Source organism: Myotis nattereri, assembly GCF_964212035.1.
Source record: "Myotis nattereri genome assembly, chromosome: 4".
In the NCBI taxonomy this organism is placed as follows: Eukaryota; Metazoa; Chordata; class Mammalia; order Chiroptera; family Vespertilionidae; genus Myotis; species Myotis nattereri.
Window position 1 is genome coordinate 103,577,303 of NC_138079.1, and position 18,604 is coordinate 103,595,906.

The window sequence follows — 18,604 nt, forward strand, 5'->3', positions numbered from 1 at the left end:
CCCACTTAAAGCATACAATTCAATGGGTTTAATATATTCGCAGTATGTCCAACCATCAATACAATCAATTTTATTTTATTTTATTTTATTAAATATATTTTATTGATTTTTTACAGAGTGGAACGGAGAGGGATAGAGAGTTAGAAACATCAACGAGAGAGAAACATCGATCAGCTGCCTCTTGCACACTCCCTACTGGGGATGTGCCCTCAATCAAGGTACATGCCCTTGACTGGAATTGAACCTGGGACCCTTCAGTCTGCAGGCTGCCGCTCTATCCACTGAGCAAACCAGTCAGGGCAATACAATCAATTTTAGAATATTTTCATCACCCCTTAAAAAACCCTGCAACAACCAGCAGTCCCCATTTCTCCATCTTTGCCTTATTCTTGCAGGTTTTTTTTGATATTTTGAAAATATTTCAAATAAAAGTTTATGAAATTACAATACTTGTGTTATTATGACCAATAAACTATTGAGTGAATGTTAGGATTTTTTTTTGCTGTTCTTTTGGTCACAGCCAAGGTACTGTGTTCAGAAGTCATTTGTAATAGTTCTTCTGATGATTATATTACTATATTCTTACAGAGGTTCATTTAAGTTGGTTTTCAATTTTGGTGTTCTCATTTTTTGCTCTTTTTAATTACATTTTTGATGATGTAAAATATTTACATGATTCAAATATTAAAACTATGTAGGACCTCCCCCCTCCCAATCCTACTTGTCCATGCCCACTGGTGCAATCATTTGTAATCATTTCTACTTTATCCTTCCATAGATTATTTTTTAAAATATATTTTTATTGATTTCAGAGAGGAAGGGAGAGGGAAAGAGAGATAGAAACATCAATGATGAGAGAGAATTGATCAGTTGCCTCCTGCATGCCCCACACTGGGAATTGAGCCCAAACCCAGGAATGTGCCCTGACTGGGTATCAAACTATGACCTCCTGGTTCATAGGTCAGCCCTCAACCTCTGAGCCACACCGGCCAGGCATCTCTTCCTTTTTTATTTCAGTGAACTGTGATCTGACTAGATATCATGTCTGTATCCCCCATTAGATTGTCAGCTCCACGGGGCAGGGAGTTTTGCTGATTTTAGCTGCTGTATTCATAGCCTAGAACTATGATTTTCAACCTTTTCACCTCATGGCACACGTAAACTAATTACTAAAATTCTGCAGCACACCAAAAAAAAATTTTTTTTGCTGATCTGACAAAAAAAGGTATAATTTTGATTCATTCACACTGGATGGCGATTGTTGCGTTGGCTGTTGTCATTTTTTTTAAAAAATATATTTTATTGATTTCTTATAGAGAGGAAGGGAGAGGGATAGAGAGTCAGAGACATCGATGAGAGAGAAGCATCGATCAGCTGCCTCCTGAACACCCCCCACTGGGGATGTGCCCGCAGCCAAGGTACATGCCCTTGACCGGAATCGAACCTGCGACCCTTGAGTCCGCAGGCCGACGTTCCATCCACTGAGCCAAACCGGCCAGGGCTGTTGTCATTTTTCAATTTGACAATCTAAGGGAAAAGAGGTCAGTGCCCCTGACTCAATAGGTCCTGCGTGTGTTAAAACTGTTGCGCACACCGGTTGAAAATTGCTGGTCTAGAAAAATGCTTGGGCGTCTTTGATGCCAATAAATGTGTGTTGATGGCAGAAGCAAGGGGCTAGCGAATGAAAGGGTGGTGCATGAACGAGTGAATGAATGAGTGAACACCTCATTGCTCCTTTCTTCCTGGTTCATAAGCGAGGAAATAGTAAAAACTTCAGAGGAGGAAGAAAGGGTAACCAGTGGCCCCGGGGGAGAGACGTGAGGGCCAGGTGGGCTCCAGCACTGACCCCGAGTAAGTACTGTGAGGTGCCCTTTCCGCCACCCGCCCAATCCCAAGTGCCCTTCATTCTTAGGATGCTGACCTTTGCCCTCTGAGAGACCCTGGGTCAGTGCAAAGGATTCCTGCAGCCCTCCAGGCGGCCCTGAGGTCCACCCCCCCCCCCCCCAGGGATCCCAGTGACCACGGAGGCGAGGAGTACGTTCATTCCTTTATTGGCGGGTCACCCAGAAGGAGGGGGATGAGGGAGGCCCCATAGAGCAGTGGAGGGGTCGCAGCCTGTCCTCTGGGGTCCCTCGGCTGCGCTCAGCGGTATTTCTCGGTCAGGACGCTGGACACAACGGACAGGAACTTGTCCCAGGCGGCGTGGGCGTCGGCCGTGAAGTCCGCGGGGAAGTGTGAGGCCACCGTGACCAGCAGGCAGTGGGCCAGGAGCTGGCGGGGGAGGGCTGCTCAGCGCGCGGCTGGAGGGGCCTGGGGGCCTTAGGGTGGGGGGACGGAGCCCCTTTCTTGGAGATCTTTCCCTCCTAGACTCCGACCCAGCCTCTGCCCTGACCAGCCAGGACCCCGCCCCCGCGCTCACCTTGAAGTTGACCGGGTCCACGCGCAGAATGTAGGCGTGCAGCTCGCTCAGCTTGGACAGGGCGCTGGCGATGTCGTCAATGTGCTTGACCGCGTCGCCCACTGCGGCCACCACCTTGGAGCCGTGGGAGCGCAGGTGCGCAGAGCCGGGGTGCAGGTCGAAGTGTGGGAAGTAGGTCTTGGTCTGGGGGTAGCTGGCGAAGAGCCTGCGGGGCGGGATGAGAGCAGGACTTTGGTGAGGCCAGTAGGACCCTTGCCTTGAGAGTAAAACTTAAGCGGCGCCAGAAAATCCAGCCGTCAGGATAAGTCATACTTCAAAGCAATATTTAAAACATAAATACCAATGCAAAAATTCACGTTGAACAAAAAAACTATAATTTTAAATAAAGACAGAATCAGTATTGGATCCTGTTGCCTCAGGCTCCAGTATAGCACGGCGCTATCTCTCCCTCACTGCCCCATCTCTCAGTCATTCTTTCTTTCATTCATTCATCCATTCATTCATTCAACAGATGTTTGTGGAGACCTGTGTGCTGGGTCCCATTGAGAAACACAGTCCTCAGCTTCCTTCCCATCCACTTGCCTCTAATCAAACACCTGGTCCTTCCTCTCTTTCTCCTCCCCACTGTCCCCTCTCCTCACTGTCCCCTGTCCTCACTAACCCCACTAGCCCCACATTGTCCCCTACCTGGCCCCGTCCCGGCCTGTCTGGCACTCACCTCTCCAGGGTCTCGGTACCGATGGTATCTGCCTGTGCAGCGATCTTGCCCCACATGGACACGATGATGGTCCTCTCGGCCCTGGTCAGAGACATGGTGGTATCGGAGCTGGAGCTGGGTCTGATCAGGACTGGCCTTTGTGGTGCTCAGCCCCCAGGGTCCACTTATATACACGGAGCCCATGTGGGGGCCAGGCTGTGGGGGCTTGGGGTGGGGTCTCTTATCAGATCCCGTGACAATGGGCAGTCGGAGCCTGGTGGGACAGGCGGGGTGAGGGGTTATCACCCCTGCCATCCTTCCTGGGTTTTAGCGGGGGCGTTGGCCACAGCCTGACCAGGGGCCAGCAGAGATAGGGGCCCAGCCAGCCCAGGAGGTCGGAGTTCGAGGAGGGAAAGGTCTCCAAGACCTCCTTTAGCTGACATTTATCAAGTGCCTTCTAAGTCCATTTGCAGCCCAGCCCTGCATTGTCCTTGTCCATTTCAGACTTAAAAAATGAGGGAAACCAGAGGAGCAGGGGCCAAAACACACTTTCCTGGAGCTGGCACATGCCCCGTGCTGCCTGCACGGCTCCTGGGTAGGATCCTGTGGCTAGATCACCCGGGCCACATGCCAGCTCCCTCCCCCTTGGGTCTGTGATTCTTGGGTTTCCTCTGAGAAAGCGATGGTTTTACCCTCCTGGCACTGAGGAAAGATGTACTGACTGGGTCTGTCTCCTGAAAAGCTAGGTCAATAAAAGAGAATTATCCTAATATCATCTGCTATTAGGGATTGCACTATTTTTATTGACTTCAGAGAGGAAGGGAGACGGATAAAGAGATAGAAACATCAATGATGAGAGAAAATCATTGATTGGCTGCTTCCTGCATGCCCCACACTGGGGATTGAGCCTACAACCTGGGCATGTGCCCTGACTGGGAATCAAATCATGACCTCCTTGTTTATAGGTCAATGCTCAACCATTGAGCCACGCTGGCTGGGCAGGATTGCAATATTGCTCACCATATCATCATTTTAACAAGGAGGCAAATATGCCTTTTAATGTTAACATACAGTGAAATTGACTTTTTTAGTGTACTGCTCTGTGAATTTTGACATGTAGAGTTGTGTAACTCGCACCAAAATCACTGGCTCCATCAGTCAAAACAATTCCCACCTGACACCCCTTTGCAATCTCACTCTGCATATAAGTTCTTTGTCAGTTTGATGTGTCATATCTTCCCCAAGTCTGTAGTTTGCCTCCACTGTCTTAATGCTGGTTTTGTTGAATGGAAGTTTATAATTTTTAAAATTGATTTTAGGTAGAAGGAGAGGAAGGGAGAGAAACATCAATTTGCTGTCCCACTTATTTATGCATTCACTAGTTGATTCTTTTTAAAAAAAAATTTGTATTGCCCTAACTGGTTTGGCTCAGTGGATAGAGCATCGGCCTGCGGACTCAAGGGTCCCAGGTTCGATTCCGGTCAAGGGCATGTACCTTGGTTGCAGGCACATCTCCAATAGGGGTTGTGCAGGAGGCAGCTGATCGATGTTTCTCTCCCATCGATGTTTCTGACTCTCTATCCCTCTCCCTTCCTCTCTGTAAAAAATCAATAAAATATATTAAAAATTTTTTTTATTGATTCCAGAGAGGAAGGGATAAGGAGAGAGAGAAAAATAGAAACATCAATGATGAGAGAGAATCATTGTTTGGCTGCCTCCTGCACATCCCCTACTGGGGATCAAGCCACAATCTGGGCTTGTGTCCTGACAGGGAATTGGACCGTGACCTCCTGGTTCATAGGTCGCCGCTCAACCACTAAGACATGCCGAGCAGGCAGGTTTTACCTCACTTAAAAAACAAAACTGCCGAATGCTGAGGTGTACAGAACTGTCTATATTACCATTCTAAGAACTTTACTGTTGGGCATTTGATTGGATGGCAGTCCACCTTGGACTGATTTTGTGTGGTTGTGAGGTAAGGTCTGCTGCCTGGTTTTAGCTGACATTTATCAAGCGCCTTCTAAGTCCTAGGCATGGCACCACACACTCTTCATGTTGGGTATTTGACCCTTAACGCTCTCTGTGAGAGAAGTTTTATGTTATTACCATGACATGTTTTTTTTTTTTTAATATCTTTTATTGATTTTTTACAGAGAGGAAGGGAGAGAGATAGTTAGAAACATCGGTGAGAGAGAAACATCGATCAGCTGCCTCCTGCACATCTCCTACTGGGGATGTGGCCGCAACCCAGGTACATGGCCTTGACCGGAATCGAACCCGGGACCCTTCAGTCCGCAGGCCGATGCTCTATCCACTGAGCCAAACCGGTTTCGGCATGACATGTTTTAAGATAAGGAAATGGAGGCTTGGGAAAGTTATGAAACATGTTCAAGTTTCAGTGGAGGAGGGAGCCACTCCTGATGGGAGAGGAGACCTAGGTTTGCTGTGGGCAGGCTGCTGGCCCTTTGGCGGCTGGGCAAGTCTATTCTGTCTCTGGGCCTTGGTTTCCTGAGTCACAAGGAGCCCAAGTCTGTGCTCCAGGACACTGAGACCTACTGGTCTCTGGACAGAACTCAAAGCCCCAGGCTTGTTCTGAACTTTTGTGGCTGGAGCTGAGCTCAGAGGGGCCCTCTGTGGAGACCTTCCCCTGAAAGCGACCCCTGGGTGGCTCTGGGCAGGCTAGTTAACATTGTGAGTCCCGGTTTCACTGTGTTAACCTCTCAGGTGGGGGTTTAGAACAGCCTCCACCTCATGTTAGGAGGGATAATGGCACCGTGAATTCAAGATTATTGTAGCTGCTATTGTTGGTGAGCGATTCCTCCTGGGCAGGAACACTGCACCAGAGAGGGTGGGGGTGTGGAAGTGGGTCCAAGATAGGGTCTTGGAGCCCCGCCCGGCCCTCTGACAGACGGTGGTAGCTCTATCAGGCCCGGACTGAGTGGCAGGACTGATAAGGCCTGGCCCTGCCTAGGGGACCTAAGCTGGGAGGGAAGGTCAGGAGTTTAGGATTCCAAGAATCAATTTACCTTCAAAAAAGTAGGTTACAGAAGAGTTACTTACATTTAAAATGAGGATTTAGCCGAAACCGGTTTGGCTCAGTGGATAGAGCGTCGGCCTGCGGACTGAGGGGTCCCAGGTTCGATTCCGGTCAAGGGCATGTACCTGGGTTGCGGGCACATCCCCAGTGGGAGATGTGCAGGAGGCGGCTGATCGATGTTTCTCTCCCATCGATGTTTCTAACTCTCTATCTCTCTCCCTTCCTCTCTGTAAAAAATCAATAAAAAATATATAAAAAAAAATAAAAAAATAAAAAAATAAAATGAGGATTTAGAGTTGCGGGGTGTTTGCAGAGAAGAGTTTGAGGACGTACCTTGTAGTGAGAGGAGTTTGGTCCTGGGTACATGGTTGTCCAGGGGACAGTGTGAGGGCCTCAAGCTAAAACGGAACCAACAGGGGGTTGGGGGAGAAAGAGGTCGTAATATAAGGTGACAGGAGAAGATTCAACTTTGGGTGGTGGGCCCACAGTGCAATATATAGATCTTGTAGCATAGAAACCTACACCTGAAGTCTATATGATCATGTCGACCAATGTCACCCAAATAAATTTAATAAAAGTTAAAAAAAAGACCACATGTACAGACCATTTGCTCCCAGCCCTGTTACTGGTGGGGAACCTGAGGCCCAAAGCATGGCCAGCCCACCTTAGAGGCCCTCTGGCTGCCAGCACCTGCCTGGACTGAACAGGGAGTGACAGGAGCTCTGATTTCTGTAACAGCCCAAGGAAGTCAACACATATAGACACTGAGAAGCTGCTGGTGAGGGTGGCGTGGGAGTCAGACCTCTGCTTACACAGTACAGCCCTGGGCATTCCTGCACCTGAGTCCCGTGAGGGCAGCCTGGGAAGCAATGTATCCGAGCCCCTGTGTGCTGGCATCCTGGTGATCTTTCATCTCGCATGGATTCCAATGCGCGCTATGATGAAAAGAGATTAACCACTGAGCCTGAAAAATAAAGAGTGAACGCTATTGTGAAAGTTGCTAGCAGGAAGTGGGCCCAGAAGGGTAGTTGGGGAATGGTGGATTCCTCCAATTCTGGGCCTTCTCCCAGCTCAGAGACAGCCTCCCCGAGCCCCTGGACACCAGACCTGCTCCTCCAGGTTTGGGGGCCATGGGACTGTTTGATGGGGTAGCAGCATGGTCCAGGGAAGCTGGAGGAAGGAGGCTGGAGCTGGAGGCCCGGTCCTTACGTCTAGGCATGCGCAGATTCCTGGTGCCCTTGTGGAGACACCTCCATTACCACAGCTGCCATCTCTCCAGACAGTGGGCTCTCCCTTTCCCATCGGTCCAGCTCTCCCAGCCTCACCTCTTTCTTCTGTGCCCTTATTTCTTTTCTTTTTTAAAATATTTTTATTGATTTTTTACAGAGAGGAAGGGAGAGGGATAGAGAGTTAGAAACATTGATGAGAGAGAAACATCGATCAGCTGCCTCCTGCACACCCCCTACTGGGGATGTGCCCGCAACCAAGGTACATGCCCTTGACTGGAATCAAACCTGCAACCCTTGAGTCCGCAGGCTGACGCTCTATCCACTGAGCCAAACCGGTTAGGGCTGTGCCCTTATTTCCATTCTAGGAATTCTTCTGGGAACTGTGTGAGAACTCAGAAAACTTTTGATTATACATAATGTCAAAATAGACTGGGAAAAAGGCTTGCAGAATCTGTAACATGAAGATAACGCGTCCAAACCATCAAAGAAGAATAAAGAATCCATAAGGAAAAAAAGAAGGCATGTCAGAGATAGTGGGAAATAATCAAGTGATACAGTTCTCCACCTCAGTAATAATTAAAGAAATGCAACAACACTTGGCCAGTGTGGCTCAGTGGTTGAGCATTGACCTATGAACCAGGAGGTCACAGTTCAATTTCTCGTCAGGGCACATGCCCAGATTGCGGGCTCAATCCCCATTGTGGGGCATGCAGGAGGCAGCCGATCAATGATTGTCTCTCATCATTGATGTTTCTATCTTTCCTTCCTTCCTCTCTGAAATCAATAAAAATATATTAAAAAAAGAAATGCAACATAGAATAGTACACCATTTTCCTTTTCGGAAATTTTGGGGGAAAAATTAAGTCAATGCTATGCAGCCTTGTGTAGGGCAATGAGTTGTTTGGTAATGTCTGAGGCATTTCAAATGCCTGTACCCTTCACCCTGGGAGATTCAAGCCATGAATCTGCCTTGCAAAATACATGTCTGTGTCAGCTTCAATGCAAGAGGTTACGTCAGCAATCCCTTAGCCAAGTGATTACACCCTCGTGCACTTGAAGTGCTTGAGAAAGATTTGGAAACAGCCACAGTAGACGGTTAACTACAGTCACCTCCTGGGGAAGACTGGGATGGGGTGGGTGGGGTGATTTTAAAAACAGCTGTATTGAGATATAATTTGTGAGATATAATTTGCACCCATTTAAAGTGTGCAATTCAAATTTTTTTTTTTGTATTTTTTGTCACATCTACTGCGAGGATGAAGACCATTGTCAGCAGTCAGACTGTTGGCATCCCAGAAAATGTGGACGTCGCCCTGCAGGGACGCACAGCGATTGCGGAGGGCCTCACGGGCACCCTGCGGAGGGCCTTCAGTCTCATCGGTATAGAGCTCAGTCTCCCCGGAAGAAAAAGAAGCGGCTCCATGTTGACAAATGGCGGGGAAATAGAAGGGAACCTGCTACCGAGCACACGACCTGCAGTCACGTCCAGAACATGATCAGGGCGTTACACGGAGCTTCCGGTACAGAATGAGGCCTGGGCGCTCACTTCCCCACCAATGCTGTTGTTCAGGAGAATGGTTCTCCTGTTGAAATCAGAAAGCTCTTGGGTGAAAAATACATCCGCAGGGTTCGGGTGAGGTCAGGCGTTGCTCGTTCAGTATCTCAGTCCAGCAAGACGAGTTAATTATTTTTTTTAAGATGAGTTGACTCTTGGAGGAAATGACATTGAACTTGTATCAAATTCAGCTGCTTTGATTCAGCAAGCCACAACCGTTAAAAACAAGGATATCAGAAAAATTTTAGATGGCATCTATGTTTCTGAAAAAGGAACAGTTCAGCAGGCTGATGAATGAGATCTGAGTTGTCCAGCTACAGAAACAGCAAGATGTCAGATGATTCCTCAGATTTACTTGTGAGATATATATATATAATTTTGTTAATACTCATCAAGGATTTTTTTTTCCTATTGATTTTTAGAGAGAGTGGAAGGGAGGGAGAGGAAGAGGGAGAGAGAGAAACATCAGAGTGAGAGAGACATATCAATTGGTTGTCTCCCCCATGACCAGGGATGGGGATCAAACCTGCAAGCCACATACATACGTGTCCTTGACTGGGAATCCAACCTGAGACCATTTGGTGCACGGGCCAATGCTCTAACCACTTAGCACAACAGCCAGGGCTTACTTGTGATATTTTATTTTATTTTTTATTTTATTTTTTTAAAAATATATTTTATTGATTTTTTACAGAGAGGAAGGGAGAGAGATAGAGAGTTAGAAACATCGATGAGAGAGAAACATCGATCAGCTGCCTCCTGCACATCTCCCACTGGGGATGTGCCCGCAACCCAGGTACATGCCCTTGACCGGAATCGAACCTGGGACCTTTCAGTCCGCAAGCCGACGCTCTATCCACTGAGCCAAACCGGTTTTGGCTACTTGTGATATTTTAAAATAAAGTAAAAGCCATGTATTGATTTGAAGAGAAATAAAGTGTGCAATTGAGTGGGTTTTAGTATATTCATAGAGTTGTGCAACCATTTCCATAATTTAGAACATTTATCACCCTCAAAGAAACCCTATATCTACTAGCAGTCACACACCTCCAACTACCCCAGCCCTAGACAACCTAATCTGTGTCCTGCCTCTATGAATTTGCCTATTCTGGACATTTATGGAAATGAAATCATACACTACGTATTTTTTCAAAGTTCATTCATGTGTCAGTACTTCATTCCTTTTTATGACTGAATACTATTCCTTTGTATAAAGAAATTATACCAAATTTTATTCACCCACTCATCAATTGGTGAACATTTGGCTTCTTTGCAGTTTTTTGCTATTATGAATAATGTTGCTATGAACATGCAAGTTTTTGTGTGGAATTATGTTTTCATTTCTCTTGGGTATATACCTAGGAATGGAATAGTTGGGTTGTATGGGAACTCTACGCTTAACCTTTTGAGAAACTGCCAGACTGTTTTTCACAGTAGCTGCACCATTTTTCATACCTTCCAGCAATGGGTAAAGATTCTAATTTCTCCACCTCCTTGCCAACACTTGTTATTTTGTCTTTTTGATTATAGTTATCCTAGTGGGTGTGATGTGGCATCTCTTTTTTGGTTTTGATTTACATTATCCTAATGAGAATGATGTTGAGTATCTTTTCAGGTGCTTATTGGCATTTTGTCTATGTTCTTTGGAGAAATATCAGTTCACTTCCTTTTCATATTTTCAATTGGTTACTTGTCTTTTTATTGTTTAGTTGTAAGAGTTTAAAAAAAATTAATCTGGATACAATTCCCTCATCAGACTCATGAATTATAAATATTTTTCCTATTCTGCTCTTTTTACTTTCTTGGTGGTGTCTTTTGAAGCAGAAAAGTGTTTAATTTGATTAAGTCCAATTAAGCTTTTCTGTAGTTGCTTGTGCATTTGGTGTCATATCTAAGTAATCATTGTCCACTCCAAGATCACGAATATTTACCCACATGCTTTTCTTTTTTTTTTTTTTTTCCCCACATGCTTTTCTGTAAGAAGTTTATAGTGTGAGCTCTTACGTTTAGGTCTGTGATCCATTGAAGTGATTTTTTAAAAACTTTTTTAGTGTAGTACTTTATATTTGTAAGTTTGACTTTTCTGCCCAAAGCAAGTATTTCTTTTATAATGAAAGATGAATCATTCGGAGACAGCGGCCTCGAACCCGAACCCAATAGCTGATGTGGCTTCAGTTTCCTAGTCACACAGGTGGGCGGGTCCCTTCACCCAGCAGGAAGGAGGTCGGTCCATGCGCATGCGTAGCTCCCAGAGAGAGACTGCGCCTGCGCACACGGCCGCTCGCGCCTGCGCAAACGCCCCCGGCCCGCGGGCTGGCACCGCCGCGCTTTTCCCTGGCTCTGGGGTCTAAATCCCCGGAGCCTCGCGGGACGCGCTCCGTGGCGCTGGCTCCGTCGCTCTGGCTCTCCGCGCCGGGCTTCCGTGGCCTTGGTGGCTGGCGTCCTTGTCAGGTCCCCTTCCCCCGCCCCGTCGCGTCTCCTCAGGCCCCGCACTTCCCGGTTCCCGGCCTTCCCCACACCGCACGCCCGTCCAGTCCTCAGCCCTCGGCCAGTCTTCCTAAGCCTCCCCCCCTCCACCCCCGCCCTCGGGCCCCCGGTAGAATGGGGGACAACACCAGCCCCATCAGCGTGATTCTGGTGAGCTCGGGGAGCAGGGGCAATAAACTGCTGTTCAGGTACCCCTTCCAGAGAAGCCAGGAGCACCCGGCGTCCCAGACAAGTAAGTGAGCGCCGGGGGCGCGCCCGGCCCGGCGGCGGGGCCTGGGCAGCCCGTGCAGCGGCCCCTCCTCTCACCGCCTCGCACGTGGAAACTCAAGTCCTTTACTGTTTCCTTTCCCGGATGATACAGTCACTGCCTACTCTTTATAGAGCACTGTTTGGAAAGTGCAGACAAATAAACAGAAACGGGAGAAAAGTCATAATTCAATAGCCAAAAGCCTCCATTGCTGACATTTCATCCGTGTCTGCAGCGTCTTCAAAAAATATGTGTGAGCACTGCATGCGTGAACCCAAAAATAAAAGGCCAAAGTGAGAGGCAACAAGCGTTCCCTTGCGGCCAATAAGAATAGCTATTTGGGATGCTCCGAATAGTGTTCTGCTGGAGAGGCAAAGGCATTGGGTATTTATGAGAAAAGGAAGGGAAACAATTGTTTCAATAGAAGGAGGGCATTTATTTCTGTTGGTCAGATAACATAGTAAAGTCATTTCTGAACAGTTTTTAATTTTCAGTCTGATAGTCCTAAGTCAGGTAGTTATCAGGTATATATATGCAAATCCTCACCTGACATGCAAATATATATATATATATAGTTAATCCTCACCCGAGGATATTTTTCCATTGATTTTTAGGAGTGGGAGGGACAGGGAGAGGGAGAGACAGAGAGAAACATCCATGTGAGAGAGACATCAATCAGTTGCCTCCTGCATGCACCCCCGACAAGGGACGGGGGGACTGGCAGCCAAGGTACGTGCCCTGGATTGGAATCGAACCCGGGACCCTTCAGTCCGGGGGCTGACGCTCTATCCACTGAGCCAGACAGGCTAGGGCTGCTTTCTTGTATCTTTCTAGTCAGTTCTTTGGGGCACAGGTTGCTTAAGCCCAGTCCAAAGGTTATTTTGCCCAGTTTTTTTTGTTTTGTTTTTTAAACTTTTTAAAAAAAATATATTTTATTGATTTTTCACAGAGAGGAAGGGAGAGAGATAGAAAGTCAGAAACATCAATCAGCTGCCTCCTGCACATCTCTCACTGGGGATGCGCCCTCAACCCAGGCACGTGCCCCTGACCGGATTCGAACCCGGGACCCTTGAGTCCGCAGGCCAACGCTCTATCCACTGAGCCAAACCAGTTTCGGCAAGTTTTAATATTTCAAAGATTTGAGGCATATAAGGCATTACAAGCAGTTTCGGGATGGCAGCTCCAGCTCCATTTTAAAGTAGTTCCATTTATTGTTGTTGGTTTTTGACATAAATGTATTCAGCTTGGAAAAAATAGGAAATTTTCTTGGACTACCTGCCCCCAGTTCTGCTCCCCCGTTGCAGGATAACTGCTTACCATTTTAGTCACCGTCCTTCCTGTACATAGATACCAACTATGTATCCATAGGAAAATTGTGTATTATTTGGGGATTTTTCCCCCCTTCACATAAGTGTATTGATCTGCAGTGGCTCTTCCATTGAACAGCCTTGGAGTACTTTACGACTTCGTAAGCAGAGATCACGCTCGCTCCTAGTTGTAGCATGCAGCTGCTGTGGATGGACATTTAGGCTACTTGTAGCTGTTCATTATCATGAATGCTCAGTTTGTAATTTATATTCTGTTTTAAAATTTGTTAATAGGGTACAAAGTTTTAAAGGTACAAAGGAATTTAGGTTATGAAAAGAATGTTCTTTACCCACCGTTGATTGACCACCCATCCCCCCCTCAAGACACCCATTTCCCCTTGTAGGGGCAGCTGCTGTTACCATTTTCCTGTGCATGTTTCCAGAATCTCCTGTGTAAATACAAGCATATGCAGATATTATTTTACTTTTTCTAAGCACAAGTGAACGAACACACTGCGCACTGTTCTGTGTGTGTTGTTTTCATTTCCCATCTTGACAGTAGTTTCAGAATTATGATTAGAATCATGGGATGAGCATACTGTGATTTATTTATCCAGTCCTCTGTTGATGGGCATTTAAATTGTTTCCAATCGTTTGCTACGATAACCAGTGTGAATGTCCTTTTTGTATATGTTATTCTTCTGGATATAGGATTAATTCCCAGAAGTAGGATGGTTAAATCTAAGAGATAATGAGCATATTTATTTTTTTCCTCTTCTTTTTTTGTCAATTACAGTTGATATTCAATATTATTTTATATTAGTTTCAGGTATACAGCATATTGGTTAGACATTTATATAACTTAACTGAGCACCCTGATAAGTCTAATACCTAGCACCATGCATAGTAATTACAGTATTATTATTATTGACATTTTTATTGATTTCAGAGAGGAAAGGACAGGAAGAGAAATAGAAACATCAATGATGAGAGAGAATCATTGATTGGCTGCCTTCTGCACATCCCCACTGGGGACTGAGTCCGCAACCCAGCATGTGCCTTGACCAGGAATCAAACCGTGACCTCTTGGTTCATAGGTCGATGCTCAACCACTGAGCCATGTAGGGCAGGCTGAACTTTTTTGTTTTGTTGATCCTCACCAGAGGATATTTTTACTATTGCTTTTCAGAGAGAGTGGAAGGGAGTTGGGGTGGGGTTGGGGGAGGGAGAGAGAGAGAGAAACATTGGCTGGTTTCCTTCTGAAGATGGTGGGGAATGAACCCACAATCCATGTACATGCCCTTGACTGGAAATAGAACCTGCGACCTGCGACCCTTTGGTGTGCGGGTCAACACTCTAACCCAGCCGTGGGCAAACTACGGCCCGTGGGCCAGATCCGGCCCGTTTGAAATGAATAAAACTATTGAAAAAAAGACCGTACCCTTTTATGTAATGATGTTTACTTTGAATTTATATTAGTTCACACAAACACTCCATCCATGCTTTTGTTCCGGCCCTCCGGTCCAGTTTAAGAACCCATTGTGGCCCTCGAGTCAAAAAGTTTGCCCAACCCCTGCTCTAACCACTGAGCAATACCACCTAGGGCAGTATATGGATTTAAAAAAAATTTTTTTTTTTTCTTCAGCTAAGACAGAGGAGTTGATACATTGTACATGTTACATTCAGCCACACCTGAAAACAGAACCAGTCCAGAATGTCACAGGTCCAGGGCAAAGATCCAGAAGGGACTGTTTTTGTAAGAGCAGGGTGGGTCTCTCAAAAGGCGGTCAAGGCGTTCGGATGGCATGTATGTATTTCTAGATCCCGTTGAGAGTGTAGACAGCAGCATGCAGTCCAGCAGCTCGTGCCGGTGTCCCTGGCCTCTGGCTGCCCTTCTTGCTGCTCCTGTGGCTTCACGGTGCACAAGCTTGCGGTGTACTTGGACCTCTGCCTCATCTTCCTCCTCTTGCGCTTCAGCCTGCGCATTCCCTTCTTCCTCCACGTGGCTGTCATGGCACAGAGGTTCCTAGGAAATGGCGCTCAGGCCGAGAGCTAAACATTCTTTTGCCTGTGCTTTTCCCAGGCTAGTTGACATCATCTAGTGAGAGGATATATGTGTATCTGTGTGTAATATATTTATACTTACCTTTTTTTCTGCTTTAATAGTAGCAAAAGCATTTCCTAAGTTATCATAACTTCTTGGAAACCATATTTTCTGAAAAAATTTTTATTATGGTAGAAAATATGTAATATAAAATTTGCCATTGTAACCATTTTTAAGTATACAATCCAGTGGCATTAGTCACATTCACCATAAGTAATTCCCATATTGTATAACCAGCACCACTATCTCAAAAAATGTTCCTTACCCCAGACTGAAACTTGTAACCTAACAATGACTCCCCATCCCCCTGCCCTCAGCCTCTGGGAACCGCTAATCTACTTTCTGTCTCTGTGAATTTGCTAGTGTAGATATTTTATGTAAGTGCAATATTTGTCCTTTAGTGTCTGGTTTCTTCTTCTTCTTTTTTAAATATATCTTTATTGATTTCAGAGAGGAAGGAAGAGGGAGAGAGCGATAGAAACATCCATGATGAGAGAGAATCATTGATTGGCTGCCTCCTGCACGTCCCCCACTGGGCATGTGCCCTTCACTGGAATCGAACCTGGGACCTTTCAGGTCGCAGGCTGACGCTCTATCCACGGAGCCAAACCGGCTAGGGCAGTGTCTGGTTTCTTTTTCTTAGCATAATGTTTTAAAGTTCATCCACGTTGTAGTATGTGCCAGAACTTCATTCTTTTTTATGGCTGATGAGTATTCTACTGTGCGTATGTACCACATTTTATTTTTATTTAGAAAATATTTTTATTGATTTCAGAGAGAGGAAGGGAGAGGGAGAAAGAGATAGAAACATCAATGATGAGAGAAAATCATTGATTGGCTGCTTCCTGCAGACTCCACGCTGGGGACCAAGCCCGCAACCTGGGCCTGGGCCCTGACTGGGAATCCAGTGGTGACCTCTGGTTCATAGGTCAACGCTCAACCACTGAGCCACGCCGGCCGGGCTACGTAACAACTTATTGGTAACGATCACTTTTACTGGCTCCACAATCCTGTATGTGGATGGGTCCTGGTTTCTTAGCCACTGTCTCCTTTTTGCCCTCACTCAGATAAGCCTCGTAGCAGATATGCTGTCAACAACACGGGAGATCATGCCGAGGACCAGGACGGTGACTCCAGGTAAGGGCTTTGAAGTCACTGTAGGACGGAGCTAGTCCTGCCCCGAAGCCTGTGCAAAGCCCACCTGCCATTGACCTCTGTTTCCCCTGAGAAGCCGGGTGTTCTTTTCCCATTTGGTGGGTGTTTGGGCAGCATGGAGCAGGGGACTGATAGCCAGTCTCTGGCTTGCTGCATAGTTTGGTCACGTGTTGAGCTGCCAAGCAGGTTGGAGATGAGATGGGGCCATGTTTCTGTGGTCATTTCTCTCCTGTGAGGGGAACATGGAGGAAAGCACACCCCGTGCTGTCCTCAGACCTTGTTCCTCAGGCACGGCCCCGAGGTCCACCTGTAGGTGCTTGGGCGCAGTGCAGAGTGTCCAGATGGTGGTATGGGCAGAGTTGGGGCTGACTTGACCCGTGGTCTTTTGGGGCACAGATGGAAGCGGGTCTTGTTCCTTCTTGTACGTGCCCCCTTGTTCTCTGTGGGGAGGACTATCATGCAACATGAGAAATGACCGCTTGTGCCTTCTTATGTTCATTGTAAAGCTTGGTAGGTGGTAACACAGACCCAGATGGGGCAGGAAAGATTGCAAGTTGCCTGTCCTGGTTCCCCTAAACGTAGCCGAGGTCTTTGTGAGCTACAGGATGTCGCCTCCACGGTCCCATGGAAAAGCTGAGGTCCCCGCACTGGGCCTTTTACATGCGAACTGGTTGTACAGTTGCGCTCAGTTCTCTGACAAGGCACCACAGTGTTGTACAGTTCCAAGAAGATGGTTTTTATTTTGTGTGTGTGAGGATGGCAGGGGCCTCTGGCGTGACCAGTGACTGTCTCTGAAGGGAGCAGGCTTTGGAAAAGGGAACAGCAGGAGGGGCAGGGGAGGTGGGAGCTTGTGGGACATTCAGTGGGCCCTTCTGGTTGACATAGAGGCCAGTGGTTGTCTTGTCCTTTAAAGGTGGCAACTTGGAACAGACTCTTGTTACAGGCACCTGGAAAGCTCTTTGCCCCTGCACCTGGGTAGGTGGCTTTGTCTTCCGCTGGGCCACAGACTAGTTTAGAGCAGGGTTGGCCAGCTGCCCGATGTTCTTCCTCTAAGCTCCATAGGTGTGAGGCTCTGCTCAGGACATGAAGACTCAGAAAGAGCTCTTGGAATGATCTGTGTAGAGGTATTTTTTAGGAGGGCCAGGAGCACGTAATTCCTGCAGTTAATTTTCAGAGGCTTATAAGAAAATCACTATGAGGTAATGCCATTGGGTAATGTTAGCACATTGTAGCATCTGATGAACCCACCCCCCGCCCCCCATATTTTCAGAGATACAGGTTAACACCCTTAGGGCCCCAGCTTTATTTTGTCACATAGGCCTGCCCAGTCGCTGCTCTGCCCCTGGCGGCTGGGAAACCCTGTTATACCTCAGACGTCTTCCTGAAGCACTGCAGTGAAGGTCACCAGACCATTCTCTGTTCTTCTGGATTATCATCCTCAAAGGTGCTTTTCTTCTGGAACCAGCAAGATGTTCCTGCTTGTCAGTTTGCCAGATTGAAGCAATGTGAACAGGCCACATGGGTAACTTGTGAATGTGGTGGTGGCCTGCCTTAGAGAAGTGAAGGTGCAGAGCTGTGCTGCCCAGGGTTGAAGTCACTGGCCGATGTGGCCATTTAAATTGAAATGAACTGAAATGAAATAAAATTGAAAATTTATTTCCTTAGTTTCACTTGCCACATTTTAGATGTTCGGTGACCGCATGTGACTAGTGGATACTGTATTGAATGGCGTAGATTTAGGATATTTCTGTCCCTGAAGAAAGCTCTGTTGGACAACACTGGCTTAGAGAGTAGGCTGGTTTTATAATGCGAATCATCAAGATGATGTGTTTCAGGGTATAAGAATTAGCTGTCACTTTTTAAAAACCCGACTAGAATTTAGAAGGGAGAGAAGAACATAGGTATTGTCTGTTGTCTCTAAGTCTTGAAATTGAAGTTGAGAAAAGTTGTAGTGTCCCTGATTGTAGGGTATTAGGAGCCAGGGAGCTCCTGCTTAAGTCCATCTCTGGCTCAGTCACCCCACTGGCAGGGACAGCGCCATCAGGAGACGTCCGAGAGGAAGCATGGCGTCCATCGGGAAGGCTGTTGGGGGCCCGCTCCCTCCTGACGTGGATGGCTGTTTCTGGTTTCCTCTCATATTTCCAGCATTGTTCTGGTTACTGCCTCAGAGAAGGCGATGCTGGTGGCTTGGAAGTTAACTTCATTTTAAAACACTCTGAATCATTTTACTTTAGCTATCACCCCAGAGCTCTGAAAGGTTTCTGTCTCTGCCCTTTACCTCCCCATTGGCATTGTGAGGCATGGAATCAGGTGGCCCTGCTGCCCCTCTCAGACTTGGCTACCTTTATTGAAGCAGTGGGTCCAGCT

The 18,604-nt window shown here is 46.9% G+C and overlaps 2 protein-coding genes and 1 pseudogene across 4 annotated transcripts in view; 2 read left to right on the forward strand and 1 right to left on the reverse strand.

Moving 5' to 3' along the window:
- Positions 1-2,142: 2,142 nt before the first annotated feature.
- LOC308518410 (hemoglobin subunit zeta) lies at positions 2,143-3,232 on the reverse strand (the record flags this gene model as incomplete). Its single annotated transcript, XM_081090130.1, has 3 exons — positions 2,143-2,271; positions 2,420-2,624; positions 3,138-3,232. The coding sequence occupies 3 exons, from the start codon at positions 3,230-3,232 to the stop codon at positions 2,143-2,145; spliced, it is 429 nt and encodes a 142-aa protein (XP_080946256.1).
- Positions 3,233-8,632: 5,400 nt separating this feature from the next.
- On the forward strand, positions 8,633-9,235 carry LOC308518490 (large ribosomal subunit protein uL6-like; annotated as a pseudogene). The gene has a single exon. The product of its transcript is annotated as a large ribosomal subunit protein uL6-like (transcript).
- A 2,172-nt stretch (positions 9,236-11,407) lies between these two features.
- Positions 11,408-18,604, forward strand: part of NPRL3 (NPR3 like, GATOR1 complex subunit) — a 39,597-nt gene continuing 32,400 nt past the window's right edge. The window contains exons 1-2 of one of the 2 annotated variants that reach the window (XM_081089797.1): positions 11,408-11,656; positions 16,150-16,219. In XM_081089797.1, coding sequence (XP_080945923.1) covers positions 11,539-11,656; positions 16,150-16,219 — 188 coding nt within the window. In that variant the 5' untranslated portion in view covers positions 11,408-11,538. The remainder of the gene's footprint in view (positions 11,657-16,149; positions 16,220-18,604) is intronic. The other variant, XM_081089798.1, reaches the window with a different exon arrangement.